This window comes from Chlamydotis macqueenii, chromosome 2 (assembly GCF_036417535.1).
Source record: "Chlamydotis macqueenii isolate bChlMac1 chromosome 2, bChlMac1.mat, whole genome shotgun sequence".
NCBI classification, from domain to species: Eukaryota; Metazoa; Chordata; class Aves; order Otidiformes; family Otididae; genus Chlamydotis; species Chlamydotis macqueenii.
In genome coordinates this window covers 126,642,947-126,668,307 of record NC_141557.1, presented here as the reverse complement: position 1 = coordinate 126,668,307, position 25,361 = coordinate 126,642,947, and the positions used below count along the sequence as shown (strand labels likewise).

The following is a 25,361-nucleotide window of genomic DNA, read 5'->3' as shown; positions in this document are numbered from 1 at the left end:
AGGACAGAAAAAGTGATGTGCGCGGACATCCTTTCTTAGTAGTTCTTCATGTTTGTGGCAGAAGATGCCATCTAAAGGTCTTACCTGAAGTTTACTTTGTAATACTTTTGAGAGCAAAGAATGAGGACTGACTAAAGGCAGTGTATGCGGGTTATGCCATGAGTGCCTCCTGGAATTTGTCTCACTTGGGAGGAGGTGGAGACCAGATATTTTGTGTGAAGTGCTTGATGCAGAATGTTACCCCTGCATTTTGTGGTATTGGTTTTGTTGAATGCATACATTGATCCACATCTGTTTAATCTGTTGTATTTTCTCACCTCTACTGCCTGGTTCTTTCCTACACCATGGTCCAGGCCCACATACAACCTCTCAAACCCTCTGTGAAAGTTTCAGGTGTCTTTATGGCACCCAGTACTTCACTTGACTCCAAAAGTGCCAATGAAAATGAGTTTAGTAAATAAATGAAATGGATCTATTGCAAAAATATGGATTATTTATTATAGTAACATGTTACAAAGTTTTAAGCGGAGCTCTGCTTTTTATGAGTTCCACTGATTCACTACTTTGGGAAAAAGAAGGAAGCAACTCGTCAGGAGAAAAAAGCTATGGGCTTCTAGTGCTTCCATGGACACCTCAGCTTGTGTGTATTGTCATGTAGTGGTGTATACTTTCATCCCTGCTTCTGATACAGTGATATTCTTTGCTGGCTATGGGCTGTGTCACTGATTTTCTGCAGGGGATGAAAAAAAGAACGTGTTGCAGAGAGTATGGCAGCGCCTACACAATACAGAGCGGCCTTCGTTGGGGCATTAGTTGCTGAGTTATGGTTTCCAACATCGAGCTTGCTTCTCAATTGCTTCTTTAGTGTCTCTGTATCAATTTTCTCACCCTTGTTGAAGTCGTGTAGCGGCCTCCAGCACTGCCAGAGCAGTGAGACAGCTCTTACTCTTTTGTTGCAGTGGTCTTTTAAGCTTCTCTTGGGGCTTCACAAGGATGTGAACTGCTTCATATCTGTCTGGTCAGTGATATTGTCTCATAGATGATATAATTATCTGTGCTGCCAATTTGGACCCCCTGTGCTGCTGCTTTGCCTCGTAATTCCAGCAGATCCAGGACTGCTGTTTGCATGCAACTGGGATATAGGGGGTTGTGCATTTGACTGTGCCTGACATATAATTCACCAGCAGTTTCAGTGACCCTGCCTCTGGATTGCAGACTGACTTTGAGTGGATGGAGAATACAATACTAGATGTAAGAACTTGTGGTCCAACTATGGAGTGACAGTGTCTTTTGGAGCACAGTTGTTAAAGTGCTCAGTAACTGGAGAAGAGAGATAGTTGTTGGTTAGAGCTGAAGTGACTTAAAAAAGGAAGGACTCAGGGAAAGAGAGAGAATCCTGTGTTTGTAAATGAACCTGATTCTACTGAGTGCTCAGATGGAGAGCACGGTTATAGTTTCTAGTTTCTGTAGTTTTTTTCCATAACCCTATTCTTCCTTTGATTGCTGTGAGTCTTCTGAAGACCCAAGTCAACCAGTAGAGAGTATAGGCCTGAATTAGTTTATAAAGGGAGACTGTGAAATGTACTTTTGTCCTTAGTCCACAATTTGGCAATTGAAGAGGTTTGCTAAAAGCACCAGAGCAGTAATATCCAGAGGACTAACAAGGAAGCTACTAATGTAGGTTAATTAGACCCATAATGAACTGAAATAATTCAAAGTCAGGTTTCATCTTGTGAACAAACTGACCTGGCAAAGAAACCTTATATGCAGACAAAGGAATTAATATCTTATCGTTGCAGTACTTTAAAAATACCCTATTTTTTATATTTAATCCCAAGCACCCTGCAGGTTTTTACTGTTTTATCAGTCCATAGTCCTATGTTTTCTAGTTCAGGAAAAGGAAATATATTAGTGAAAATTCATTAGTTCATTCACAATGTAGTGTTTGGGTTCCACAAAGACAGGAGATTTGCAGTTTTAAAGGCGTATGAAATGTTTGTGTAGTTAAAATGGATATTTAGCTAAGTGATTATGTTCTTTAGTTTTGTAGCATGCAGGTCTAAATAGTTTGTGAGTTTTACTCTGCCTGAGTAGTTTTTGATTTTTTTTCAGTTTGCAGTTCTGAAGTAGATGTAAGCGTAACTAGCCAGCGCACACACTTGGCTGAAATGTGCAAGAGTTGTCTGCATTTTAAATCTCTCTCAGCACTGTTATGAAAAATAATGTTACAATAAAATCAGTAATAAAAATGCTGTTAAACTTCTGGTCTAGGGCTGAGGAATTATACAAGGACTGTAGATAAGGGACTTCATTATGTCTGCTCCAACAGCATGACCTCTCATGTCCTGCGTGATCTGGTTGAAAGGTGCTGCGGAAGTGTCCATCTCCTCCAGCATCTGTTCCCATCTCAGCTATGCAGATACACAGAAGTATGTCGCTTCACTTAGGTGTTTTTGGAATCTTTCCTCCTTCATAAATTCCCTTTCCAAGTCTTACAGACTGTTCTGTAGGCTCTTCTGCTCCTTTGCTTTTGAGGGGAAGAGGGACTCATGCTTAGGGGAAAAGCGTCTGGTCAGTCTGTAATCCTTCACACTGCTGTTTGAGACAGAAAAGGGTTGAGAGTGAAGACATGCATGAATATTCTTGGGGTCTGACGGTGAAAGCTGGGGCCCAGGACCAGTAAGGCAGAATTACTAGTACAGATACTGTAGTAGGCATTAGGACTAGACTCTTTGGTGTTGCTTCCACTTTTAACTCCAGTGTACTCTTGTAGTAGTATATTGCTTGTTCACTAAATGAAAAGAATGCATTTATACTTATTTGTGAAAAAATTACTCTGAGATAAGGACGTCTTTCATAATAGGTTTTTTTCATGCCAGATCTCCAACACTTATTTAAGCCTCCAGCAGCAGCTGTGGGTTATTCTGTTTACTGGATGTGGTTTGTGCTACGGAGAGCAACATGATGACTTCTACCTGTTTAGAATGGAGAAAGAATCTCTAGTTGGTGGGCTTTAAAATAAAATGTTGTCTTAGTATTCTGTGGACACTAAAATGCTGTTGGCCTGCTAAAGGAACTGCATTTATCTTTCATGAATGTTCACCTTCATGAGTACATTTCAAGTATTTAAGTATCAAATTATTCTATTTAACAGTTCTTAATAGACATTCTGCTAAGGGAAGGCTGAAGCTGCTTGTTTTTAAAGTTCTCAAGCAGTGTTTGAATGAAGTTAGCTAGGAGACAGATACATAATGGCTGTGCATGGTAATGCTGACTCTTTGTCATACCATGTGGAAACTCCCATAATTGATCCTTCATACTTGTAAAATGGAGCACATAGAAGTTTGCATCTCCTACTGTCTTGTCTAAGAAGAATGCTTTTTTTTTTTACCTCACAACTTCATCAAGCAAATATGTAGTGTTTAGGAGGAGTGTGAGCTGTGCTTCTTGATGTTGAATACATGAAGGTAAAATACTTCAACAGTAGTGTGAAGGAGAAAAAAGCTGTTTGAATGTCTAAAACTACCAGAAAAGATAGCTAAAATGCATAGTAGAGCCTGTAATTTAAAAAGAAAAAAAATCAGGAAGGTGTTCTTGTGTAGATTTTCCAAATATTTGAGATAGGAGTTCCTATATAGTGACATTTATGTCTTTGGTCTTGTCCTTTGATTCCTTGTCAGTGTGCAAAAGCTGGCCTAAGTGCAGCCCTCTGCTGGTTTCTGTTGCTAGTGGTAAAGGGACACACTAGATCATTCATTCTCTCTGCCAGACGCACATACACAGACACACACTTCAACAAGAAATAAAGGCATTTAAGTGTTGTGTGTGGATGGAAAAGCTTTGGAATTCAGAATTTTCAGGTTGGTTACTTTAAATTGTCTTGCAATCACAGACCAAATTATGGCAAAAAGATGCCTTCTTGAAGATGATTAAGGAGTTTTAAGTATTGTAAGAGCAGCTCTTGAGGCCATGGGGCACAAATTAATTCTAATTAGCCCATGGTGGAATGTGTCATTGAGGTTTTTAAAACTTTCTGTTCTATAAGGTAGATATCCCAGCGTGTTTCTCAAGATGTCTTGCCATGTTAAGATCCACACACCACCTGGAGGGTTCTTCTTTAAATTGCCAGTCTGCTTTGTGATGTGTATCTCCAAAGACAGCTGACAGCTCAAAGCAATTGAACATCTGCAGGGACCACATTACATAAATGTGTTGGCATCAACGTCAGTTCTTCCCACGCATTCAAATGAAGCTGGTATGGCTGTACTATATCTTCTTAATCAGCTTTGTCCAGCCATCCAGGTGATTTGTCTTTGGAAATGATGTCAGTTACTTAAGAATTTGTGGTAACTCACATATGGGCAAGGAAAGTGGTTGTACGAAACAGAGCTGGAGGAACAGAAGCTGAAGAAGCTGGTGATTAAGTTCCTTTCTGGATGATGAGACCTACAGAATGTCTTCAGTATTGTGTCTGTTCCTGCAACCTAGTTTTAGAATATACAGATTAAGTGAAAAATAAATGTCATTTTTTCCCTGAAGTGAACTTCTAGGCTGGTTTCTGGTGGATCCGTGTTGTTCTTTTTGTTTGAAAAGCAAAGTAACTGAATTTGTGGGTAGTACTAGCTGCCTTGTTGCCTGGAATATAGGCATGGATGTGCATTGGAAGCTTACGGAGCAGGGCTCCAGAAGCTCGCTCTATACTGACAAATGTCAACAACTCCAGTTGCAACTTGAATATTTTTTTCTATCTTAGTTTCCAAGTTCACATAAACTGGTTAAATTATTTCCTTAAAAGTTAACTGTTATACAGCTATGATACATTCATTATAATTTGCAGATAATATTGATTTAAATAACTTGATTTAAAAAATGCTTTGTGCGTCACGGCAAATAAAAATTATTTTTGTATCCTAATGCTTTAATTCAAGTACAATAAGTGAAGCATCATAATTACAGCTATTGGAATACACAAGGCTTTTATTCCTATTAGCGGAGGGCATTAAAGTTAAGAGAATGCTCTCTTCCTATTTTTATTCAGCCTCTCTTTTCTCAGCTTTCATTTAAAGACTGTGTGTTTTCAATGACTTTTTACAATTTCAGATCAAATGCTCAGTATTTCTGTAACAATTAACATCGGTTAGTGTTTTGTGGTTTTTTTTTTTTCTGGTGATGGAAAAGGGGGAAGTGAAAGTCTTATTTTAGTATCTTTAAATTGCAAACATTGATAGATGTTGCATCGTAGAAGTAATGAGTGATTATTACGTTTTCAGGTGTTTTATGCTTTTTAAAACAGGTTAATATCTTAGTCATTATATTATAACCAAGTATATTATTCTGATAGTATTTTGGCGTAGGTTGGTGCTGTTCCTGAAAGCAGTCTCTTGATAGAGGATTTCTAAGAGAGTTTGAAGATCTGATCTTTCAGGGATGGCTGGGGGATGGAAAGAGCCTCACCAGTAAATGCCTGACTAGATTTCTTCTTTACTGTTACAAGAAACTTTTTGTGTGGAATAAGGATTTTGGTTCCATCAACAGACAGACTATTATTTTACCAGCACAATAAAGAACCTGATGTAAAGTCATCATCTCACAGATCCAGAATCTGGCATCCTTCATATCTTGGAGACCTTCATTGTGACACACAAATTAAATTGTGGGCTGTCAATATTCTGCAGAAATCTAGACAGGAGTTCAAGGGAAGAAGAAAAATTGGTAGCATACTTGAGGAGGATTCTGTAGATTTAAAAGACACCTAAATCAAGATACTGAAGATAGCTTTATCAATTTTATTAAAGATTAAAATGTCTTTGTAGGTAGTAAATTAGCCTTTTATACCAGCAGATATAACGGGCTTGTTACTTAACTGATAATCATTACAGAATTGATATGCCATTTAGGTGTATTACAGTTCTTGGCTGTTTGGAAGGCTTAAGATAGGAATCTGTGCAATACTTGACATCATGCATTATTTCTAGTTACTAATTTCTTTCTCTCCTGATCTGATGATGCTTCAATGCTTTTAGTGCTGGATACATTTTGGTAGCTTGCCTGTCAGTTTTGACCATAGGTACAAAAAAAAAAAAAATCTTATTCTAGAAAGCCAGATTACCTTCCTTCCCTTGTCTCTCCCTTGCCCCCAAGCAACTACAGGCCGGTCAGCCTCACCTCTGTGCCTGGCAAGGTCATGGAGCAGATTCTCCTGGAAACCATGCTAAGGCACATGGAGAGCAAGGAGGTGGTTGGTGACAGCCAACAGGGCTTCACCAAGGGCAGATCGCGCCTGACCAATTTGGTGGCCTTCTATGATGGGGTGACAGCATCGGTGGGCAAGGGATGAGCAATGGATATGATCTATCTGGACTTGTGTGAAGCTTTTGACACCGTCCCGCATGACATCCTTCTCTCTAAACTAGAGAGGCATGGGTTTGATGGACGGACCACTCGGTGGATAAGGAGTTGGCTGGATGGCCACACTCAGAGTGGTGGTCAACGGCTCGACGTCCAAGTGGAGACCGGTCACGAGTGGCGTCCCTCAGGGGTCCGTGCTGGGCCCGGCCCTGTTCAACATCTTTGTCGGCGACATGGACAGTGGGATAGAGTGCACCCTCAGCAAGTTCGCTGATGACACCAAGCTGTGTGGTGCTGTAGAAACGCTGGAAGGGAGGGATGCCATCCAGAGGGACCTTGACAGGCTGGAGAGGTGGGCCCGTGCCAACCTCATGAAGTTCAACCAGGCCAAGTGCAAGGTCCTGCACCTGGGTCGTGGCAATCCCAGGCACAAATACAGGCTGGGTGGAGAATGGATTGAGAGCATCCCTGAGGAGAAGGACTTGGGAGTGCTGGTGGACAAGAAGCTCAACATGAGCCGGCAATGTGCTTTTGTGGCCCAGAAGGCCAACCGCATCCTGGGCTGCATCAAGAGGAGTGTGGCCAGCAGGTCGAGGGAGGTGGTTCTCCCCCTCTACTGTGCTGTGGTGAGACCCCACCTGGAGTACTGTGTCCAGTTCTGGAGCCCCCAACATAAGAAGGATATGGACCAGTTGGAGAAGGTCCAGAGGAGGGCCACGAAGATGGTGAGAGGGCTGGAGCACCTTTCCTATGAGGACAGGCTGAGAGAGTTGGGGCTGTTCAGCCTGGAGAAGAGGAGGCTCCGGGGAGACCTGATAGCAGTCTTCCAATATCTCAAGGGGGCCTACAAGAAAGACGGGGAGAGACTGTTCAGTAGTGCCTGTTGCGATAGGATGAGGGGTAATGGTTTTAAAACAGAGGGAGGTAGATTTAGATTGGATATTAGGAAAAAAATTTTTTACAATGCAAGTTGTAGAACACTGGAACAGGTTGCCTTGAGAGGTGGTGGAAGCCCCATCCCTGGAAATGTTCAAGGCCAGGCTGGATGAGGCTCTGAGCAACCTGATCTAGTCGGGGATGTCCCTGCTCCTGTCAGGGGGGTTGGACTAGATGACCTTTGAAGGTCCCTTCCAACTCCAACCATTCTATGATTCTATGATATGGCAAGTGATTATTAGCAGGACTGTTTTCATTTCAAGGGATGCCACTGGTCTTGTGATTTGGTCTGATAGAGTTTGACAACACCCGCAGCCTAAAAATAAAATTAAAAAAAAAAAATCTTACCTACATGAAAATGATGCATATAGACTTCAAGGAAATGAATCATCTAGTATTCTCTATTGGAGAAAGTGGTTAGGAATCTGAGGAGCCTTCTGCACACATGTAGCAGGCTTTGACATGCACAGATTTAGTGCATACATGTAGACTGTTCCATATTCATAAGCTCACTGACTCTGTTCTAGGCTTTATCATATCAAATGATCTCAGTGCCCAGAACGTGCTGTCATACCAAGTTGGTCTCTGAAGGATTTCCAGATATCTGGCAGTCCAGATTCATAAGTGCAGGGAAATTGGATAGGTTACTTTTTAAGAACTTTAGCCATACTGGCGCAGTTTGTAGATGTCTTATTGCATATGCATGCTGAAATGGAAACTGTCTACTTGCTGCTTGTTGAGGGGGGCAAGAATATGCCTGGCTTCCCTTCTTGTTCCTTGTTTGTGTGAACTGTGAAACGGAACCCAAGTTTCTTGTGGATTAATGTGATGGTGGTGGTGAGGCTCAGCTCCTACCTGCAGTTAACTGATTGTCATGAGTGGCAGTTAAAAAAAAAAAAAAAAAAAAGCCTGTAGGTGTTGTCTTCTCCTTTCTTAGGGTACGTGTGCTGAGTATATTTATGGATTCGTGAATTCAGTTACTCCTTTTCTTCCAGCTCCTGTGAAGAGTTGAGTTACTCTTCTGACTTTGCAAAATGTTTGCTCATCTTATTTCAGGAGAAGCTGTTATGCGTCATTACAAGCCTGAGGTGGATTTCCCCAGCCTCCCATTTTCTAAACTCTTGGTTAGTGAATTATCTTACTGTCAGGTTTCCTGAACAGTTTGCAGACCTTGTTAAAAAGGTTTCATTGCAGCATGAAAGCTGAAAGGTAAGAGCAACTAATAACATTGTTAAATAGGTCGTCCTCTTTGGGCTTGAGGAACTTCTATGTATGTTCTTCAGAAATTTGTAGGTTGGTTATACTTCTGCTAGTGCAAGAAAAAGGTAAGAAGTGAAGCCCATTGAAGTTGAAACGGAGTACGCAAACCTCTGTCAAATAGATAATGTAGCATGGGGGGAAAAAAGCCCAAACTCAAATATGGTTCCTTGAAAACTATATTTCTGTCTCAAAAATTTGTTCAGACTTCCCTCTCTTCCCATTTTTTTTCTGTCTTAAGAGCAGAAAAAATGATACACAGTTCTGATATTGAACTTTCTTACCTATTCTTAGTCTCATCTGAAGTGCAGCGGAGGGGCTTTCAGTTCAGTTGTTCATTGGGTTTCTTACATTGCACCTTTTCATATGTTTGAAACAACAAAAATACTGGTAGTTACAGAAATCACCACCTTTTCAATTTTAAAGGAAAAATCTCAAACTACTGCACAGAAATTAACCATAGATGTTAGGAGGAAAAAAATACTTCAGTAATCCATCAGGTGTGTTTGTCAGGATATATTTTATGGTACAGAATGTCCAGAAAAAATTAAAGTAGAGCAAGTATATTGTGGTATTTGGTTAGAGAATAAAAGTTAAATTCATCTTTTGAGAGGTTTGTGATATAATTTATAGGGAGGAAGAGGTTGGGGGCTGATAAGCTGCTTCCTTAATTTTGCATATGGAATTCCATTTTTATATGGAATAATTTCAATTAAAATATTGTGACGATATCCAGCTAATCTCATCTGCCAGTGGAAAATAGCTTATTGTCCCTTCAGCTGGTTTTGTGGGGGATATTTTTGTGACCATTAGAACTTTGCATTGAAGTAAATGTTTTAGTTTCTAGATGTCTTTTTTTTTTTTCCTACAAAAAGGGAAAAGAAGGGAAATGCTATAGTATTAACGTAAAAATATATTGTTTTGTTACAAACTTAAATTTATCCTGAGTATTTCACGTATGTATGCTGTTTTTCAAACATAACCATATTTTTCTCTAATGCAATAATAGACTTGCCTTTCTAAGCTTTGAAGAAGTCACAATTTTGATTTCAAAGCTGTCTTTCCATTGTCTGTTCCAACATATGATAACAGATATTTGCTTACAAAAAATTAAGTTTTTTACTCCAGTGCCTCTCTTCAGGAGCCCTGCATTTATATGAGCTTATCTCACTCCCCTTCAACATGTCTGGGATCAAGAAGAAGTGGAATAATATATATTGCCTTAGGGCAAACCATGCCTCGGTGGAAGGCTGAAAGGTGTGCATCTGAAATGCAGTGAGCCTCTTGTATCACACCTCCACGGTATGTAGGAGGCTGGAGCTGGGAAAGGAGTTCACTTTATTGGTTGTACTTCTTCCTACTTCTCAAATGTTGAGTGTTGTTATATCAAAACCTATTTTGCAAAATTAGGGAATAAAAAGAAGATCTAATAATGTCAGTGCATTGAGGTGCAAGTCAACACCAGCCCTGGGTGTTGTACCCCACACATACGTACTGTAGCAGGCAGCGTAGTAGTCTCTCAGCTCAAGGTGATCCTGGAGTACTTACAATAGTAGCTTTGTACCAGTAAACACAAGCCATAACCTGATGATGAGAGACATCAGTTACTCAGATAAACTGCCCTATACCTGTGGATTTTCAAAAATGAAGCAATTATTTTTATTAAACAAGGAAACTTAATTATAGCAATCTTTAGTCTCATTGTAATTATTGCAAAGCTTCTTAGGAGGCTCTTGAGCCCTCTGTTGTGCTCTTGTGGTCAACCCTTTCAAAGCTTTGTACAATTTTTGTATAATGCTAAATTTTCAGGGTCAAAGGCATTTCTGTGTGAATTATGCACTTGAAAAGTTATTCTCATCACTAAGGTCGGATTGCTTAATGGCTGACGCCCTGTCCATGCCTAGCCCCAATTACTATACCGTTTACAACTCTAGTAGGCATTGTGTGTTGAACTAACCTACCTAGAGGAAGCAAATTCGAACAAGTTTTAAACCAAGGAGTTCTAAAGATTTTTGTTGAACTTCTGGGTTTGTAGATAATAGAAGCATCCAATCCAGTATAGAAAGTTCAGTTGTTCAGGGAAAAGCGTAAGTAGCTGCTCAAGTCAAGAAGGATGAAAGTGAATCGGTATATGTAACTACTTTAATTTTTCTTTGCATTGTACTGCTTTCTTTAAAAAGATGGCACTCACTGGTTAAGAATGATTGCTTTAAATTTGTGCATTTATTTCCAAATACGGCTTCTATGCTGAGTATATTTGTATATCTCTCTGTATAAACATTTATTGCTTGAGATACATTTTCAATTTGTTAATTTTTAAAATAGATTTTAATTTGTTTTCTATTGTTAGAACGTGGTGAACTATGTATTTAGTTTACATCTTAAAACAGCAGAAGTGCTCTCTTAGATCAATCTAGAGTTTGCAACTTCTTAGGGAAGTTATGTGGGCAAAGTATGTTCTGACCCAATAGAACTTCATAGTTTGTTGCTTTGTTGGATTTTGGTTGGTTGGTTTTTTGGTTTGGTTGTTGTTGTTTTTTTTTTTTTTTTTTTTTTTTTGTTGAAAGAAAGCAAAAAACTATGACATAACAGTTTTCTTCCCTCATGGATGTAATTGTGAACAGAAATACAGCGTTAAAGGAATATGCATTTAGGTTGCCTGTGCCATCCGTATGGATGTAACAGCCTTACATTGATGCGTTGTGAGGTTTTAATTTTGTTAATATTTTCCAGGAAAACTCTGCTTCCTTTATTGCACAAAATGTACTTGATTGTGTTGTGAGAAGCATTATAACCATTCTTTTGTGTTTTTCATCTATAGAAGAATGGAGGATTGTGTGTACTTACAAGGCAATTAAATGCCACTCTGAAGAAAAAGATGTTTCACATGCTTCCATCTTGTAATTGCTTATTAGTGCAGATATGTAAATCAAGCTTTCCCTAGATCAGGATTGTATGCTTCTCATTTGTTAAGTGCTTGATGTGAGATCTTGCAGCCTGCTTTGCCTTTCCTGCCCTCTTCCTCCCCTCTGCCCGCTCCCAACAGAGGAAAAAAACTCAGGCCAGGGAGCTATGCTTACGTGATGGCCGTATGTGATTAAAAAATTTGGAAGAATACAGTTCTAGCAGTCTTAAATTGAGTGCACAGAAGGATTCATGTTCAGGCTCTGATCTCTGTGCTGGACTAGGATTTTGAAGTGGGTTACTTGGGAAGTGCTCTGATATTTTTGATGAGTGCTTTAGAGAAGCCACTGAGAAAATTAATTTCACCTTCAGAGTTTGAACACTTGGTAATATGTGAAGCCTATTGCCACTTCAGGCCTTTCACTTTTCTTTTTAAGTAAAGAAGTAAGTAATTATGACCTAATTATAGGAGCAACAACCAACGTGCATAAACTGACTTGGGAGCTCTGTTGAAAACCAGCATGGAATCTTACTCTTGCTCTATTAAAAAAAAAAAGTATGTGCTGTAAGAGAATTCAGTTAGGGTGCACCAGTACTCTTTTTTTTCTTTTTCTTTTTTTTTTTAAATTTTTTTTTTGGAGTTGAGGTTAAAATTAAGGACATAATAAGTATGGATGATAAACAGCTGACTCTGTTGGCTAGTGATCTATTACCATGAATACTTTTCAGTGCAGGATATTTTCCAAAATGTCTGTATCACTGGTTTAGAAGAACATGTCTGAAACTTTCAAGAAAGAAATAAATTACTTGATAGAAATACTCATATCTCTCAGAGCAGCATAAAAGTTCAGTGGTGAAAATGGATCTGTTATTTTCAGGATTTGAAAAGTTTTTGCTCTTCACAATTTGGAAAGTAAATGAAAAGATCAAGAGTCAGGCTTTTCACCAGTGACTTCCAGGAGACATTCTCCAGCATGGTATGCAGTAGGACTTTGACCAGGCTGATGGGTCAGCCACAGTGTGCTACCTTTCTTTTCCTGTTCTCCTACACTATTATTTCATGGACTATGATGCAAAAGAGGGAGCAGTAGGTTGACAGTGAGTTGTTTGATTACATATGGAAAATTTTGGTTAGAGGCATGAGGATAATTTGTAATTTTGTGTAGGAAGCAGTAAATAAAAAGTTGGGCAATTGTGGTGGAGGTAAGCTGATGTATAGCATCAATAGGGAAGCAAGGCTCTGCTATGTATGTCACAGGGTGGCTCTCCATGTCACCCCACCAAAAACTAGGGATCTTGAACTACAGACGGTGTTGCATTTCTTTCTGGTTTTTTTTCTTTTTCTTTTTTTTTTTTTTTTTTTTTCCCCTGGGTAAGTTTTGGGGGGTAGGCTCAGCACTTCCAGTACTGTTCCCTTCAGGAGCAATGACATCCATATTCAGTAACTATTTTAAAGCAAAGAATGTATTTAGTTTTTTTTCTGTTATTCTTTTGTTCTAGTCTTTTAGTTCTACGTGCTCATCTATATTTCCATAAATTTTAAAATTCCTTCATAAGGTGAGAAAGGCTTTAATTATATTGAGGCTCGTGTCTGTCTTCCATCATATTTGGAGAAGTAACTGACAGCAGATCCTCCTTTCCCTCGGAGAGCAGGGCGAGCAGTGCTGTATGCCTTTTGATCTGTAAACTCGCAGCTCTGACAGAATGATGAGGATCCTGAAATTATGCTACAGTTGTGCAAGTTACTCCTCTCTTTATCTTCCCTCATTTTCCAAATGTGTTTTGGAGCTTGCTTATGTAGCTTAATTGTTTTGCCATTCTGCTTCTCTCCAAAAGTCCCTCTATAAAATTAGATATTGTACTTCTCGCTTACTGCCTAAGTCATATAACGTTAACGAAATTAGTTCTATCTTGATATTCTTAGTTTGTCACATACAGAAAGCACAAATTTAGTACTGGAGATAATCCTGTAGCAAGCTAAAATGGCTTCTCACAGAGCAATGGGATGATTGGTGATGCCAAATTTGAAGACAAAACTGGGATTTGGTAATAAAAATTTGTGTGATTTCTATATAACTGAAAGATTAAATGCTTTCAAATATACTAAGCTGAACTACTGTTCAGGGTTCGCAGTTAAAATGAAAGGTTTTAACACTAGTTTGTGTGCAAACAGAGAATACTGCATGCAGACTGAAACTAAGATTTCAAATAATAAATTCACGCAAAGTAGCTAACTGTTGCCTTAATTAGATATAGCTTCAAAGCATATGCTAAGATTTTTCCACTACAGCTTTTCATCACTTCCACAAGTTCAGCATGCCCTATACAGATGCTTAATTTGTATGCTGGGCCCTGTGATAAAGCTATTTCTGTCGATGAGATTCCAAAATTATAGGCACTGATGTCAATGCAGATGAGGTTAGCCTAATTTGGTCAAGAGAGGGCTATGCCATGCAAAATCTTCTTTACATGGGCACATAAAGGCCAGTGCCAAGACTGACAGGTGTCCAGTGGGTGGCAAGGAGCTTCAGAGATAAACATTCTTGTTGGTACAGCTACAATTCTTGCTTCTTTAAGAAACAATATAATAATTGTGTGGCTTTTTTTCAGTATAACTGCAGGATAATTAAGTAAAATGGAAATGGAACTTAATTTTGCAAATGTAAATCTTTCAAAGCCTGCTGAAATATCTTTTTAATGCTAGATTCTTAAATTTGTTTATGTTTAATGTTAAAGGTTGACAATGAAAGTAGCATCTTGTTATCTTAAAATGGAATATTAAATTCAGAGGTGTGCTGCTGTGAAATCCCTGCAAGAAAAATTACTTGAAAATGGATTTTAATTGCAGGAGGTCTTGGAATGTTGTAAATGTGATAAAATCCACACTCAAGTTGAATACTGAGAAGTCTGTACAAGGATATTGTATTTTTGAAAAGGCTGTAGAAGGATATTAGTTGTAGTTGAAGAAGTCCCTAAACAGTCTTCTACTAACTTTCCACCTTTTTTCTATGTCAATGTGTCAGCTGTGATGTGTATTAAAAATGTATTAATCTATTAATAGAACGTTTTCTTTATATATGCCTGTTTCCATACCTCCTTCCACACCTCCCTGTAATAGGGAATTGCAGTTAGAAGGAATTTTTGTTGCCTGAGAATTTTTTATTAGTTTGGAGCTTGTAATTCTTCTGTTTCTTTGTCAGCTATTTATTTCTTAGTACTGATAGTACTTACAAAGGAAGAGGTTTTAATTTTTTATTAAAAACAAACAAAAAAACTTATGCTGGCATCTCTGTAATAGCAGGCTGAACCTCTTCAGTGGATTTCGGTGTCAAACCAAGTAGTCTTTTTTCAGTCTAACACCTGCACCCATAACCCGCAACACTACTGAAAAGCTCTCTCTGTTACTGGGTCAGCTTTATCTATAGTGGCTGAGATGCTGAAATAAATAATTAAGTTTTTGATAAAAAGTCTATGGATGCATGTATTGCTGGCACCCATATGCTAATATTAATAGAAGGCAATAACTACGTTTTACAAATGTGTGAATGTCTATAAAATATCAGTTTTGCATGAAAATACCTTTATTAAATTTTATTAGTAAGTTTTTAAAGCATTCGCTGTAAGAAAGTTGCATCTACTACAGATCAGAGAAGGAAAACTTGGAAGTGTGTAAGACAGGGCTGTATTGGTAGCTCAGTAAAATAAAAGGTGGAAAGCTGGCAATAAAATACTGAAGCCTGGAAAGTGAGGGAAGGTGTTGCAGTGGCAGGTGTTGAACCGTGGCTTTGGGAAGGTTAGGGTTTTCAGCTTATGGTCTCATTAGAGCCTTTCTAAGTTTAAGTAGTTCAGCTGGAATTGGTTTGCTTAACCAGTTCAGCTGAAATTGGTCAGCTTAACCTTAATGGGTGTAGGTTTAACTAGTTCTTGGAAGACTACAAGCATTTTTGGGTATGATGCATAAGCAAGTTCTGAAATAAATGTTTAGTGCAGACGAGTCTCCAGATGAATTTTCTCTGGAAATAATGTTGTAACAGAAACTATAATTCTTATTAATGGATTTTTATTTCAAGCTTAAAATGTTAGATTTTTGAGGTGAAAGAAGTTGAATGTAGTTGGCCAATGTAACTTCTGTTACCTTTTTTGTATTTCAAGTACTATGTGTTGCTGCTTAGTTATATTCTTTGCTTTTTTGCGAAATGCTTGGGCACAGCCAATATGATCTTTCTTTGAATCTTTTTAATCTTTATAAACTCGGTGATGACTTTTTAAGTTAATTATTAGTTTCATTTGTAATGCCATCATATTATAAATAAAATACTATATTGATTTGCAGATTGGACAGCAGATAGCGTAAGCAGTTTCAGTGTTTGTCCTGTGTAGTCATTCAGTTATTTTAATGGAAATGATCACAGAATAGGAAAATAACAGCTAGGCTTGATTCATTTCAGATGTTCTGTTGCCATCTCTGCTTAATTTATTAATGTGAAACTTCCAGCTTTCCCCTTGAAATTTAATTTTTTTTTTGTGACAACATAATATTTTCATGTTTTTGTGTGATGGCTAGCAAGGAACCAGAAACAAAGATGATTTTATTACTGCATTTTAAATGTTTTGCGTATTTTGGGGGCTTCAGCATATGGCTGTGTGCCTAGGGAAATGCTAAAATGTGGTTTTTTTTCTGTGGGAACTCTTTTTTTTTTTTTTTTTTTCTTTTTTTTTCTCTCACATAAAATTTGAAAATGGTATCTAAAATCCTTGCATAAATACCTGATTATAATAAACGGAAGCTGTGTTGCCTGAGGTGTCTCAATGGATGTCAATATTTTAATTTTGTGTAAACTGCTCTTTAAATACTTCCTACAAGTAATACTTCCTACACATCCAATTGATGTGTGTATGAGGGAGTTAAAAGTATCTTTTAGCAGTGCTGGAGTAGCAAGTACTTGCTAGTCAAGAACCAGGCAGGCAGATGTTTGAGGCTTTTGAGGGAGGTGAGCCCCCATAGTTATGGGAGATCACCTGGGAGCCAAATAGAAGCGCTTGGTTTTTTTATATTCCGTATGTTAGTTTCTGGTTGCTTTTCATGTCTGAATGAGAGAGAAGCCAGGGAGAAAGTTAAAAGCAGCAGCTCACATGGTACCCTGCCCCCATGCCTTTTAGTGTTCATTCATTGCACTGCGTTGCTCTCATCTTTGGGTTCTTGAGCTAGACAGACACATCTGTGGAAATTCATACGTACAGCTGCTGTCTGGGGAGGCCCCAATTGCTTCCCCTTTCCACACACGTTTCTAGGAGCTGTGAAGCTGCAGAGGTAAGCTAGTGGTGGTCATATAAGAACAAAAGTTATTGGAGAAGCTTCTCTCCAAGAAGAAAAGAAAAAAGCTTTTAAGCCTTGAATTTAGAGGACAAACTTCTTGTCCTTCGCTTTTTCCATAGGTAATTTATGAAGAATTATAAGATGCAACTACTGTGACTTAAATATGTGTAATTTCCTTTTCTGGTGTTGTGATGTGTGACAATTTTGTGATGATGTCCTTCTGTAAGATTGTAAGCTCAGTGTTTTCTGTTTAGGTTTCCAGTTAAATATAAGACAGACAGTAAGACAGGCTTTCACTGTTCAAAGGCTATGCTTTAGAAATAGAACATAAATGTTTTCTTAGAAAGTCTAAAACATTGGTAGCTTTTCTTGTCACACATTACTGTTCATCTGTTTTCACTTACATAGCCAGGTTACTTGTGGTATGTGAAGTATGTGGGACTGAAATTACTCTTTATTTGCTTCCAAGATACCATTCAGTCTTTATTGAAGGTGTGTTTAATAATGAAACATGGTAACTCAGAGCAGCTAAAAATCAATTTTTTGCTTGATTTGCAAAGATTTATGTGGTTTGTTTATAAAATACAGAATATTTCTTACCCCTTTGGGAAATGCAGTCCACATAACGTGATCCTGATAGTTTTCTATTGACAAATGAGTGACAGTATAGAAATGTAGGCTTCCTTCCATTTGCTGAGATTGGATGCTTTTGTTTTAAGGGGGAGAGGAGGTTCTTTCTTTTTCTATCTTAGGGAAAACTGAAATAGAAGATGTATAAAAATGAAAAGTGCTCTTTAAGGAAATTGGTAAATTCTACTTTCTGGACCTGTATTTGTCCTTGGCTTTGGAAATCGGTCTTCTGGAGTTCTAAGCTCTTGCTTAAAGATTAGCCGGCCTTTTTAGTTTAGTTGCAGTGAATTAACTAGTAATGATGATTTATATGTAGTAAAGAAGGTGAATTTTGCTTTCTTTAATTTTCATGTTTGCTTATTGCTTACTCGCTGATATGTAGCTTTATTAATAAACAGAATAGATGGTATCTTGTACGTTGTTGCGACATAGGCTAACATGACGAATCTTTTAAATAGGAAGCTGAATTGAAAGTAAATGCTTAGATAACATTTTAAATTAACATGTAAACAGAAGTAGCATTTGTGAAGTTGGTCACTGTATATACGTTGTGAAATTCTAAAATGTCTATTCTCAGTAATGGTAAAGATAATTACATATTCTCCTATTTTCCTTGAGTGCAGTGTTTAGTGGTTGGGTTGGGCTGCAGCAATAGCTACCCATATTTGTGACAAGAATACTTCTCATAGATTACCATTTAATTATTCTTTGTCAGTGAAGTGTGCTGGAGAGAGAGATTGCACATAATAGATAATGAGACAGAGAGAAAAGTGAAGAAATAATGGAATTTAATTTAGAGCTCTGTGAGTTTTTTCACTATGTGCTGGTGAATCAGTAAATGATAGTCTTATTTCTCTGCTGACTTTACATACTGTTAATATAAATATGATGAAGTTCCTCGACTGGTCTGTAACAAGTAACTATGCCAGTCAGGAATGTACTGTAGAAATAAAATCAACATGTTACAACCCAGTGTTCAGTGCTTGTTCTGGAAGGGGGTGTCTGAAGGGCAAAGGAGACTCTGTGGAGATCTCATTTCTGGGCCAGGTGTACAAGTGCATGCATGTGAAATCAGGTCATTCTGAAAAGCAGGAGCCATTAGCAATGGGCCTCAAACTTATGCATAAAAACACGTGGTGGTGGAGATCTGTGAAGCCCTGCTGCACTTAACAGGAGCATCATATGAGACTCGATAACGTCTGTGAATTATGGTGCTGTTGCTTCAACTCTGGATTTCCTGTAGGTGTTATTGAAATGTTTTTGAAGGGAGCATGTAAAGACACTTCTGTAGATGTGGTAGTTACTGAGGTTTGTAAGGCAACACTGAATCATTCTTCAGGACAGCTGAAATGTATTAAAAAAAAAAAAGAGAGAATTGGATTGGAACAGATGGGTATTTAGAAATATACAAGTAAAACTGGGAATCCTGTGCTTGGTACTTCAAATAACAGAGTACGCTAATAGGAAATAATGGGTTTCTGTGTGGAGCCTTGCAGATATGTAGGAGCATATATGGAAATAATTGGAGCCTTGCAAATCACCATGGCATATTAATGAGGTGCTACTTTGAATTGGTGTGAGCTTGTCCCATGTGATGCCAGTTTCACAATGAGAGCAAACTGGTATCTTGAGGAAATTCCTTAGTGAAATCTTTGTAACAACGGTTACAAGACCCTAGGTGCTTTCTGCTGTATTGATAATGAATTCTAGTCTTACAAGGAATTGCACAGAAAGGTTTACTCTGTAAATGCAAAAATTGTAGCAAAATATGCCTTTGCTTAGATGCTTCTACAATGCTATATATCATTAAATTTGCATTGAAGTCATTGGGGTATTTATGTTTCTTTAGAAATGGTAAGACAGCAATTGCATTTGTACATTTAGTAAGGATGGAGGAACTAGATAACGACTTGTATGCTATATTTGAGTTGCTAAGTACTGGAAATCTTGCCTTATCAAACATAGTATCTCTACATGCATTGAGAAAATGAATTTTGGAAAAAAAACTAAAAAAGAATCTGCTAAAAAGCAGGTAAGGAAAAGAAGACGACAGACACGTCAGCAGCCATAGGAACTTCCATAATTTTTAAAAGACAGAAAATGCAATATGTGATAGCTGTCCTTTCTGGTGTGCTCCTTCATTGCAAGATGAAGCTGAGGCTGATGGTGATGCCCGCAGCACAAGGGTCACTGACTGCACTCCCGGAACTCCAGCAGTACTGTCCTGCTTCCGGCTGGGATGGAGTGAATTTTCACCTGAGCTGGGAGGCGAGCTGGAGCTGGTGGCCCCTGTGGCTGGAGGGCACAGCTGGGATAGGTTACTAATCAGCCACCAGCTGGGGTAGTTTACCCAAATTGGCTCTTCCACACCACGTGACTCTGCCCAGTATAAAAAGGGGGGACGGCGCAAGGCAGGCGGTTCCTGCTGCTCGCGAGGGAGCTGGGCGTCGGGATGTACCCTGAGCTATTGGGCTGGAAATTACGCGCTTAAGTATTTGCTGCTGTTGGTTTTGTTTGTTTTCCATCTCAATTTTCTTCTGTTGTTCTCTTAGACTGTTTTTATCTCAACCCGGGAGTTTTGCCGCCTTTTCTTTCCCAGTTCTCCTCCCAGTCCCACTGCGGGGGGCGGGGTGGGGGGGGGGGCGGTGAATGAGAAACCGCGTGGTGTTTTAGCTGCTGAGTGGGGCTGAACCATGGCAAGTACAATAGGTAGTATGTTATCACAGGGGAAATTATGTGCTATCTTATTTTTAAGAAGTCTTGTACCTGAAGGTTTACTGTACTTGTTAATGACCTTGAGTAGTTTATTTCATATATCTGTAAAAATAATTTGTTTTGCCTTCACCTTAGAATTGTTAATGGAGTTGTTCCAAACAGTACTTTCCCCAAAAGACACACTTTAGCTTCTTTGTTGATTTCTCCTACAGACCAGTGCATTTCTTGGCCTTCCCTTGTCCCCAAATTAGGAATCCTATTTCTGAAACAGTCTTTCAATTTCCAAGCCAGAGTTAAAACAAATAATGTGGTCTTGGTGCTTAACAGATGGCCAAATATTTTTATTTGTGTTCTGGTATTAAACTTTTGCATGAGAGAATAGTGTTAAGAAAAACTTCAAGTAAGAAGAGGCTAATTAATTAAGCTACTTATTATGGGATGAGAGAAGAGGAAAGGGTGATTACTTTGTACCAGTATGTTTTCTAAGATAATGTGTTTCTGATATTTACAGAAGAAAGACTTTCTCCATGCAGCCAGGATAAGACAGTCCACACACTCAAGTAACATCTTCATGTATTTAGATTTAGGAAAACAGAGAAGACTGATCGAGGATTGAAAGTAGTGGTGACAGAGAGAAATGTTTGACCTTTCAAAGAGTATAAGGCTATATTTGTGTTAGAGTTTTTTTTGGAGGAGAGTTCAGTCTTGAGGCAAATCACCTAATTGTCCCTGTTTATCGTGCCCATTTGTTTGTTTTCCAGGGTGGCTTTGGTATGTGCTGACTAGGCTCCTTTCAAAAGAAACTAAGCCATTCCACTCCTTGTGTGCACCAAGCGTACTCTAATCCTTGATAGGGTCATAGAGGTTTGACCAGTTATTGGTCACTTTTGCAGTTTTGAACCTCTTGCAGTAGGGTCCAGTTCAGGAAGTTTGAGTAAAAAACCTGCAAAAGCCCCCTCTTTGGCTTCATATAGTATAGGTGTAAAGACCTCATCAGCAGCTGTGTTTTGATCTGCTCCAGTTGTGCCAAATAGCTAATGCCATTTATTGTGTGGTGGGTTTTTTTGTTGTTGTTGTTTTTTTTTTTTTTTTTTAACTTTAAGTAACATCAGACAAGTGATGACTAATTGTGAGGATGTCTTTAACCTTGTCAAGTATTTGGAGATGGCAATATTTTTAAATCTCCCTCCGTGACAGTTTGTATTTTGGGTGGAACTTGGCAGACCTTTAGATAAGCAGAGGTACCAGAAGGTCCGTTCTGAATGTACTTGCCTGTGGTTTTGATGTGACTGGTTTTCAGGGGCGTGAGGAGGGGAGAAAGCAGAAGATACATGCTTGGAATGTCATGGTGGTGTAGGAACCCACAACTGGTGCCAAGATCATGATTATAGCTTAAAAGCCAGCACAAATATTAGGAATCATATTATAAAATAACAAAGAGCTCTGTCCTAGTTACTGAGTTTTCATTCAGTAAGCATCCACTGTGGTATATGTCTCATTTTCCTTTGGACAGGAGGAGATTAATTTCTCAGTGCTAAAGTTACTCCTTTGGTAATCTGTGCTAACTTTTGTGCACATACTGGAATTTTCAATATGTTAATCTTATAATAAAAAATAATTATAGGAATAGCAGAATCTCTATATAATTTTCCTTTCAGTTACTCAACTTCATCCTTTTAAACTCCTCAGTATCCCACACTCTGTTCCTTTTTTTGCCTCTGTAGCTGCTCCTTTCCCAAACCCTTTGCGATTTCTTTGTATTTCTGAAATGAAACATTTTTTGTTGGCTTAAAATGTCAAAAATAAAAACGAACCTCAAAGCTGCACCAAGTCCTGTATAGGACTGCTTGGCTGCATAATTGATACTCTTAGAGGAAGTCAGTCGGGAGAGGGAGATTGTAGGCGAGTGGCGAGTTCAACCCTTGGAGCCGTGAACTGAAGCAACATGCCGGTTCCGGCGTGAGTACGGGGGGCTAGAGGGGCGCCACGAAGGACGGCTTGGTATTCAGTGGACGAAAGAGGAGACTGGAGAACCGTGATTGGTTTCAATGGTTGCATGTGTTCAGTGCATTAACTTTCTTTCCTTAACATAGCAAGTTGCTATAAAAGCAGCCTTGAAGTATGTTTTAAGTTCAGTTCGTAGGAGTTCTCCAGGTGGCGGAGATGAAGGGAACTTGTGAGTATCGGCTCTGGTGAAATCTGCTGAAAACGGGCTCTACCGTAGCATTTCATGGCAAGGCGATGTCCTGGCTGAGCTCAGGTGGTTTGAGCGCTGGAGTTTGATCCTGTAGCCTAGCAAGCTTTGCTGTGTTACCAAAGCACATAGTCGTGGTTTTTGATTTCCTTTACGGTTTCTTAAGGGGCGGGGGGGGGGGGTTGGTTAGTGAGGTTGTGCTGTTCGCCGTGTCCCCTGGCGGCGGAGGTTTCTGGCGGAGCGGGGCGCTGGCAGCGCGCCCTGCCGGGCAGATCGCGGGGGCCGTCAGCTGACCCACGGCGGCCCCGGCGCAGCTGTCGGCGGGGCGGGGGGCGCCCGCCTCCTGCCGGGCCGCTGCGCTCCGCACCCGGGGTTCCGCGCCCGCGCACGGCCTCCAGCGCTGGCGGGGGTCGGGGGAGGGGGGGGCGGAGAGGCTATGCCTCGGGTCTTCGGGGTGATCCAATGGGAATTGCGTTGATCTGGTGTTTAGCTCTGAGCCTGATCAAATGGATTGCTTCTAAGGTAGGCCATTTTATTATTCTGTTTTGACTAAGTGGGTTTACGGGTAGCCTGAGAGAAAACAAGTCATTAAGAACTTCACAAGTGCTCATTTTTCTTTTTTAAATCTTAATCTGTTTTGGAAACACATCATTCGTCATCTAAGATTGTGTTTCTTAAGTGTTCATACATGATTTTGTAGCTCTTGACTTTTGCCTGCCTTGAAGTGGGAAGACTGTGTTTGTAGCAGTGCCAGTTAGGAGACTGGGAAAAGGGAACTGAAATGGCTTCTGAATGGTTGGGGTTTGCTTGCCTCCTTTACTAACAGATCTTCAGTTTTATAGCACTTTAAAGCCTCTGTGAAAATAAGGAAAAACAATTTTAAACATAGTGAGAGTTACACAAATTAGTGTGTTTTGCTTCCTGGACAGGATATCCTTTTTGTATTGTTGATTTCAGGGTTACTGGAGTGGAAATACCAGTTTTGTTTGCTTAAGTGAAATACTGGCTACTTCACTTACTTTGTAGCCTTTCTATTTGAGATGCTTGTGTTTTGAAAAATGTGTGCTAACGTTAGACAAAATTAGGAGTTCATACTCTCTCATTGTAAGGAACGTAAGTATCCCCATACTGTATATTGTGGTGGTAAATATAGGTGAGATTAGTGCCTGGAGATGAGACCAGGCTCTTCTCAGTATAGCTTGCTGCCCAACTGAGGAATAAATTTAAGTTTAGGGTTGTGAAGGATGACTGAAATCACTGGAGAGAATGAGGGAAATTGAAGGGGGGGGGACACACCAAACAGTTTATGTATTTTTTTTAATCTAGATAGATTTTTTTTTTAAATTATACACAATTTTAACATTTTTGTACAATTAACAGGAGAAACAATTCAAATATGAATTTGAATTTGTTGTGAATACAAGCTTTGCCAGGTATCCATGCCTGTACTCTTCAGTCATTGCCAGTAACACAGTTCTAAATTTACTAAAAGTGAAAACGGTCAGGCTTGGTTGCTAGCAGTTGTGATAACTTTTGCAGCATCAAGAAAATGACCAGGATACCCTAATGGATGTTCACGTGTGACTGAAGGCAGATTCTAAATGCCAAAGTTTTAAAGCCAGTATGCTAGCCTAGCACCTCTTCTGCTTTTTAGTAGTATATTGTCAAATTGCTGGTTTTCTGAAACTTGACGTAAAGAGCCTGCTGAAGTATTCTGTCTGTAAGTCAGTTTGATTCTGTTAAGGTGGGAAGAATTCTAAGTAGCCGACGTAATGCAATTAAGCATAAACCCTCTACTGTTTATGATTGTGCTTTAAAATGTGCTAATGGTTGTTTCTTTTAAAGAGTAATTGTTTTTGTGTTCATCCAATTATCCTATTTTGCTGTTGCTTTTGAGGAGTCTTGCCATTACACTTTAGTTTTTAAAGGTAGTATCTATCCCCGTGCGTTTGTGTCCTCGCTTAAGTCAATCACTTATGCTTTTTTTGACTATTCTTCTTTTTCTGATGGATTTTCAAGCTTTTGTTTTGTATAATTTTGTTAAATCTTTGGATAAATCTTACGATGCCGCGTGGTGTACATCTAAGGTGTGTGAGAGAAAAAAAACCTTACAGATGCTTGTTAGCTGCAATAACGTTGATAACTCTTGTTCAACCAGTAGCTAAGTTCATAAATGATTGCCATCCATCTTGAGAGATGATCATATGAGAGAGCTTTATATGGAAGAAAACAGTAAAATTGTGACATTCAGGTATTTGAAGGGTAGGTGCATGTCTTATTGCTCATTGGTATTGCATTTCTGAAATTAAATACATTTTCTTATCAGTGGTTTGATAAGCTTTCAAAATACTGCTTTGAACTCCAGTGAAACATTTAGAAAACAGTAGTAGGGCTGTTCTGCAGTGGCTTGTCTCAGGTCAATGGCAGTTAAAGTGCTTTAAAAAGAACATTCTGGGCGAATAACTTGGGTAGAAAAGCCGAGTAGGTAAAAATACCTGGCTGTTGCTCTCCTCTGGCTTTTCCTTCCAAGTTTCTGAATAAACAACTGAGTTGCCAAATGAGAGTTGTGCACTCCCTCAAGAAGCATAGATGATTCTTTCTGATGAGAGGTACTGAATTTTGAAAGCTGACAGCTCAATCAGTTTTTCTGCTGCTACAGAATGAGACCAGCAGTTGTTTTGCTTGACAATCTGAAAGCTGGCTTGCTGAAATGAAGTGCCCAACAGTAGTGCTGGTGCTCTGCTCTGGATTGGGTTTGCGAAGTCCTTGTGATAAAACTGATACATCAATGGAAACGTCTGTTTGGCACAAACAGCAGCAGGTGCTCTGTTTCCAGGGGTTACGTGCATATGCCGTACTCCTTAACATCACTGAAGGGGTTTCTCTTTGAAGATATATCTATATGCATGTCATTCCTATTGCATGGCCTTTAGTAACTTCCTATACTCATGTGAAAAGATTTTCAGAAAGTTCTGATTTAAATGTATTTTGGTAGATACTCCCTTCGCCTGTTTTAGTGGAGTTCTTGTGTCGTTGTTCTTAAGGGATTAATGGATCTTC

General features: G+C 39.1%; 1 protein-coding gene across 5 annotated transcripts in view; it reads left to right on the top strand.

Moving 5' to 3' along the window:
- PDE7A (phosphodiesterase 7A) overlaps positions 1–25,361 on the top strand; it is a 77,324-nt gene that overhangs the window by 11,937 nt on the left and 40,026 nt on the right. For 2 of the 5 annotated variants that reach the window (XM_086740885.1, XM_086740883.1), the window contains exon 1: positions 22,735–22,823. The exons of the other annotated variants lie outside the window; for them this stretch is intronic. In XM_086740885.1, the coding sequence (XP_086597011.1) occupies positions 22,764–22,823 (60 nt within the window). In that variant the 5' untranslated portion in view covers positions 22,735–22,763. Of the gene's footprint in view, positions 1–22,734; positions 22,824–25,361 lie in introns of those variants that run through there. 5 annotated transcript variants of the gene reach the window in all.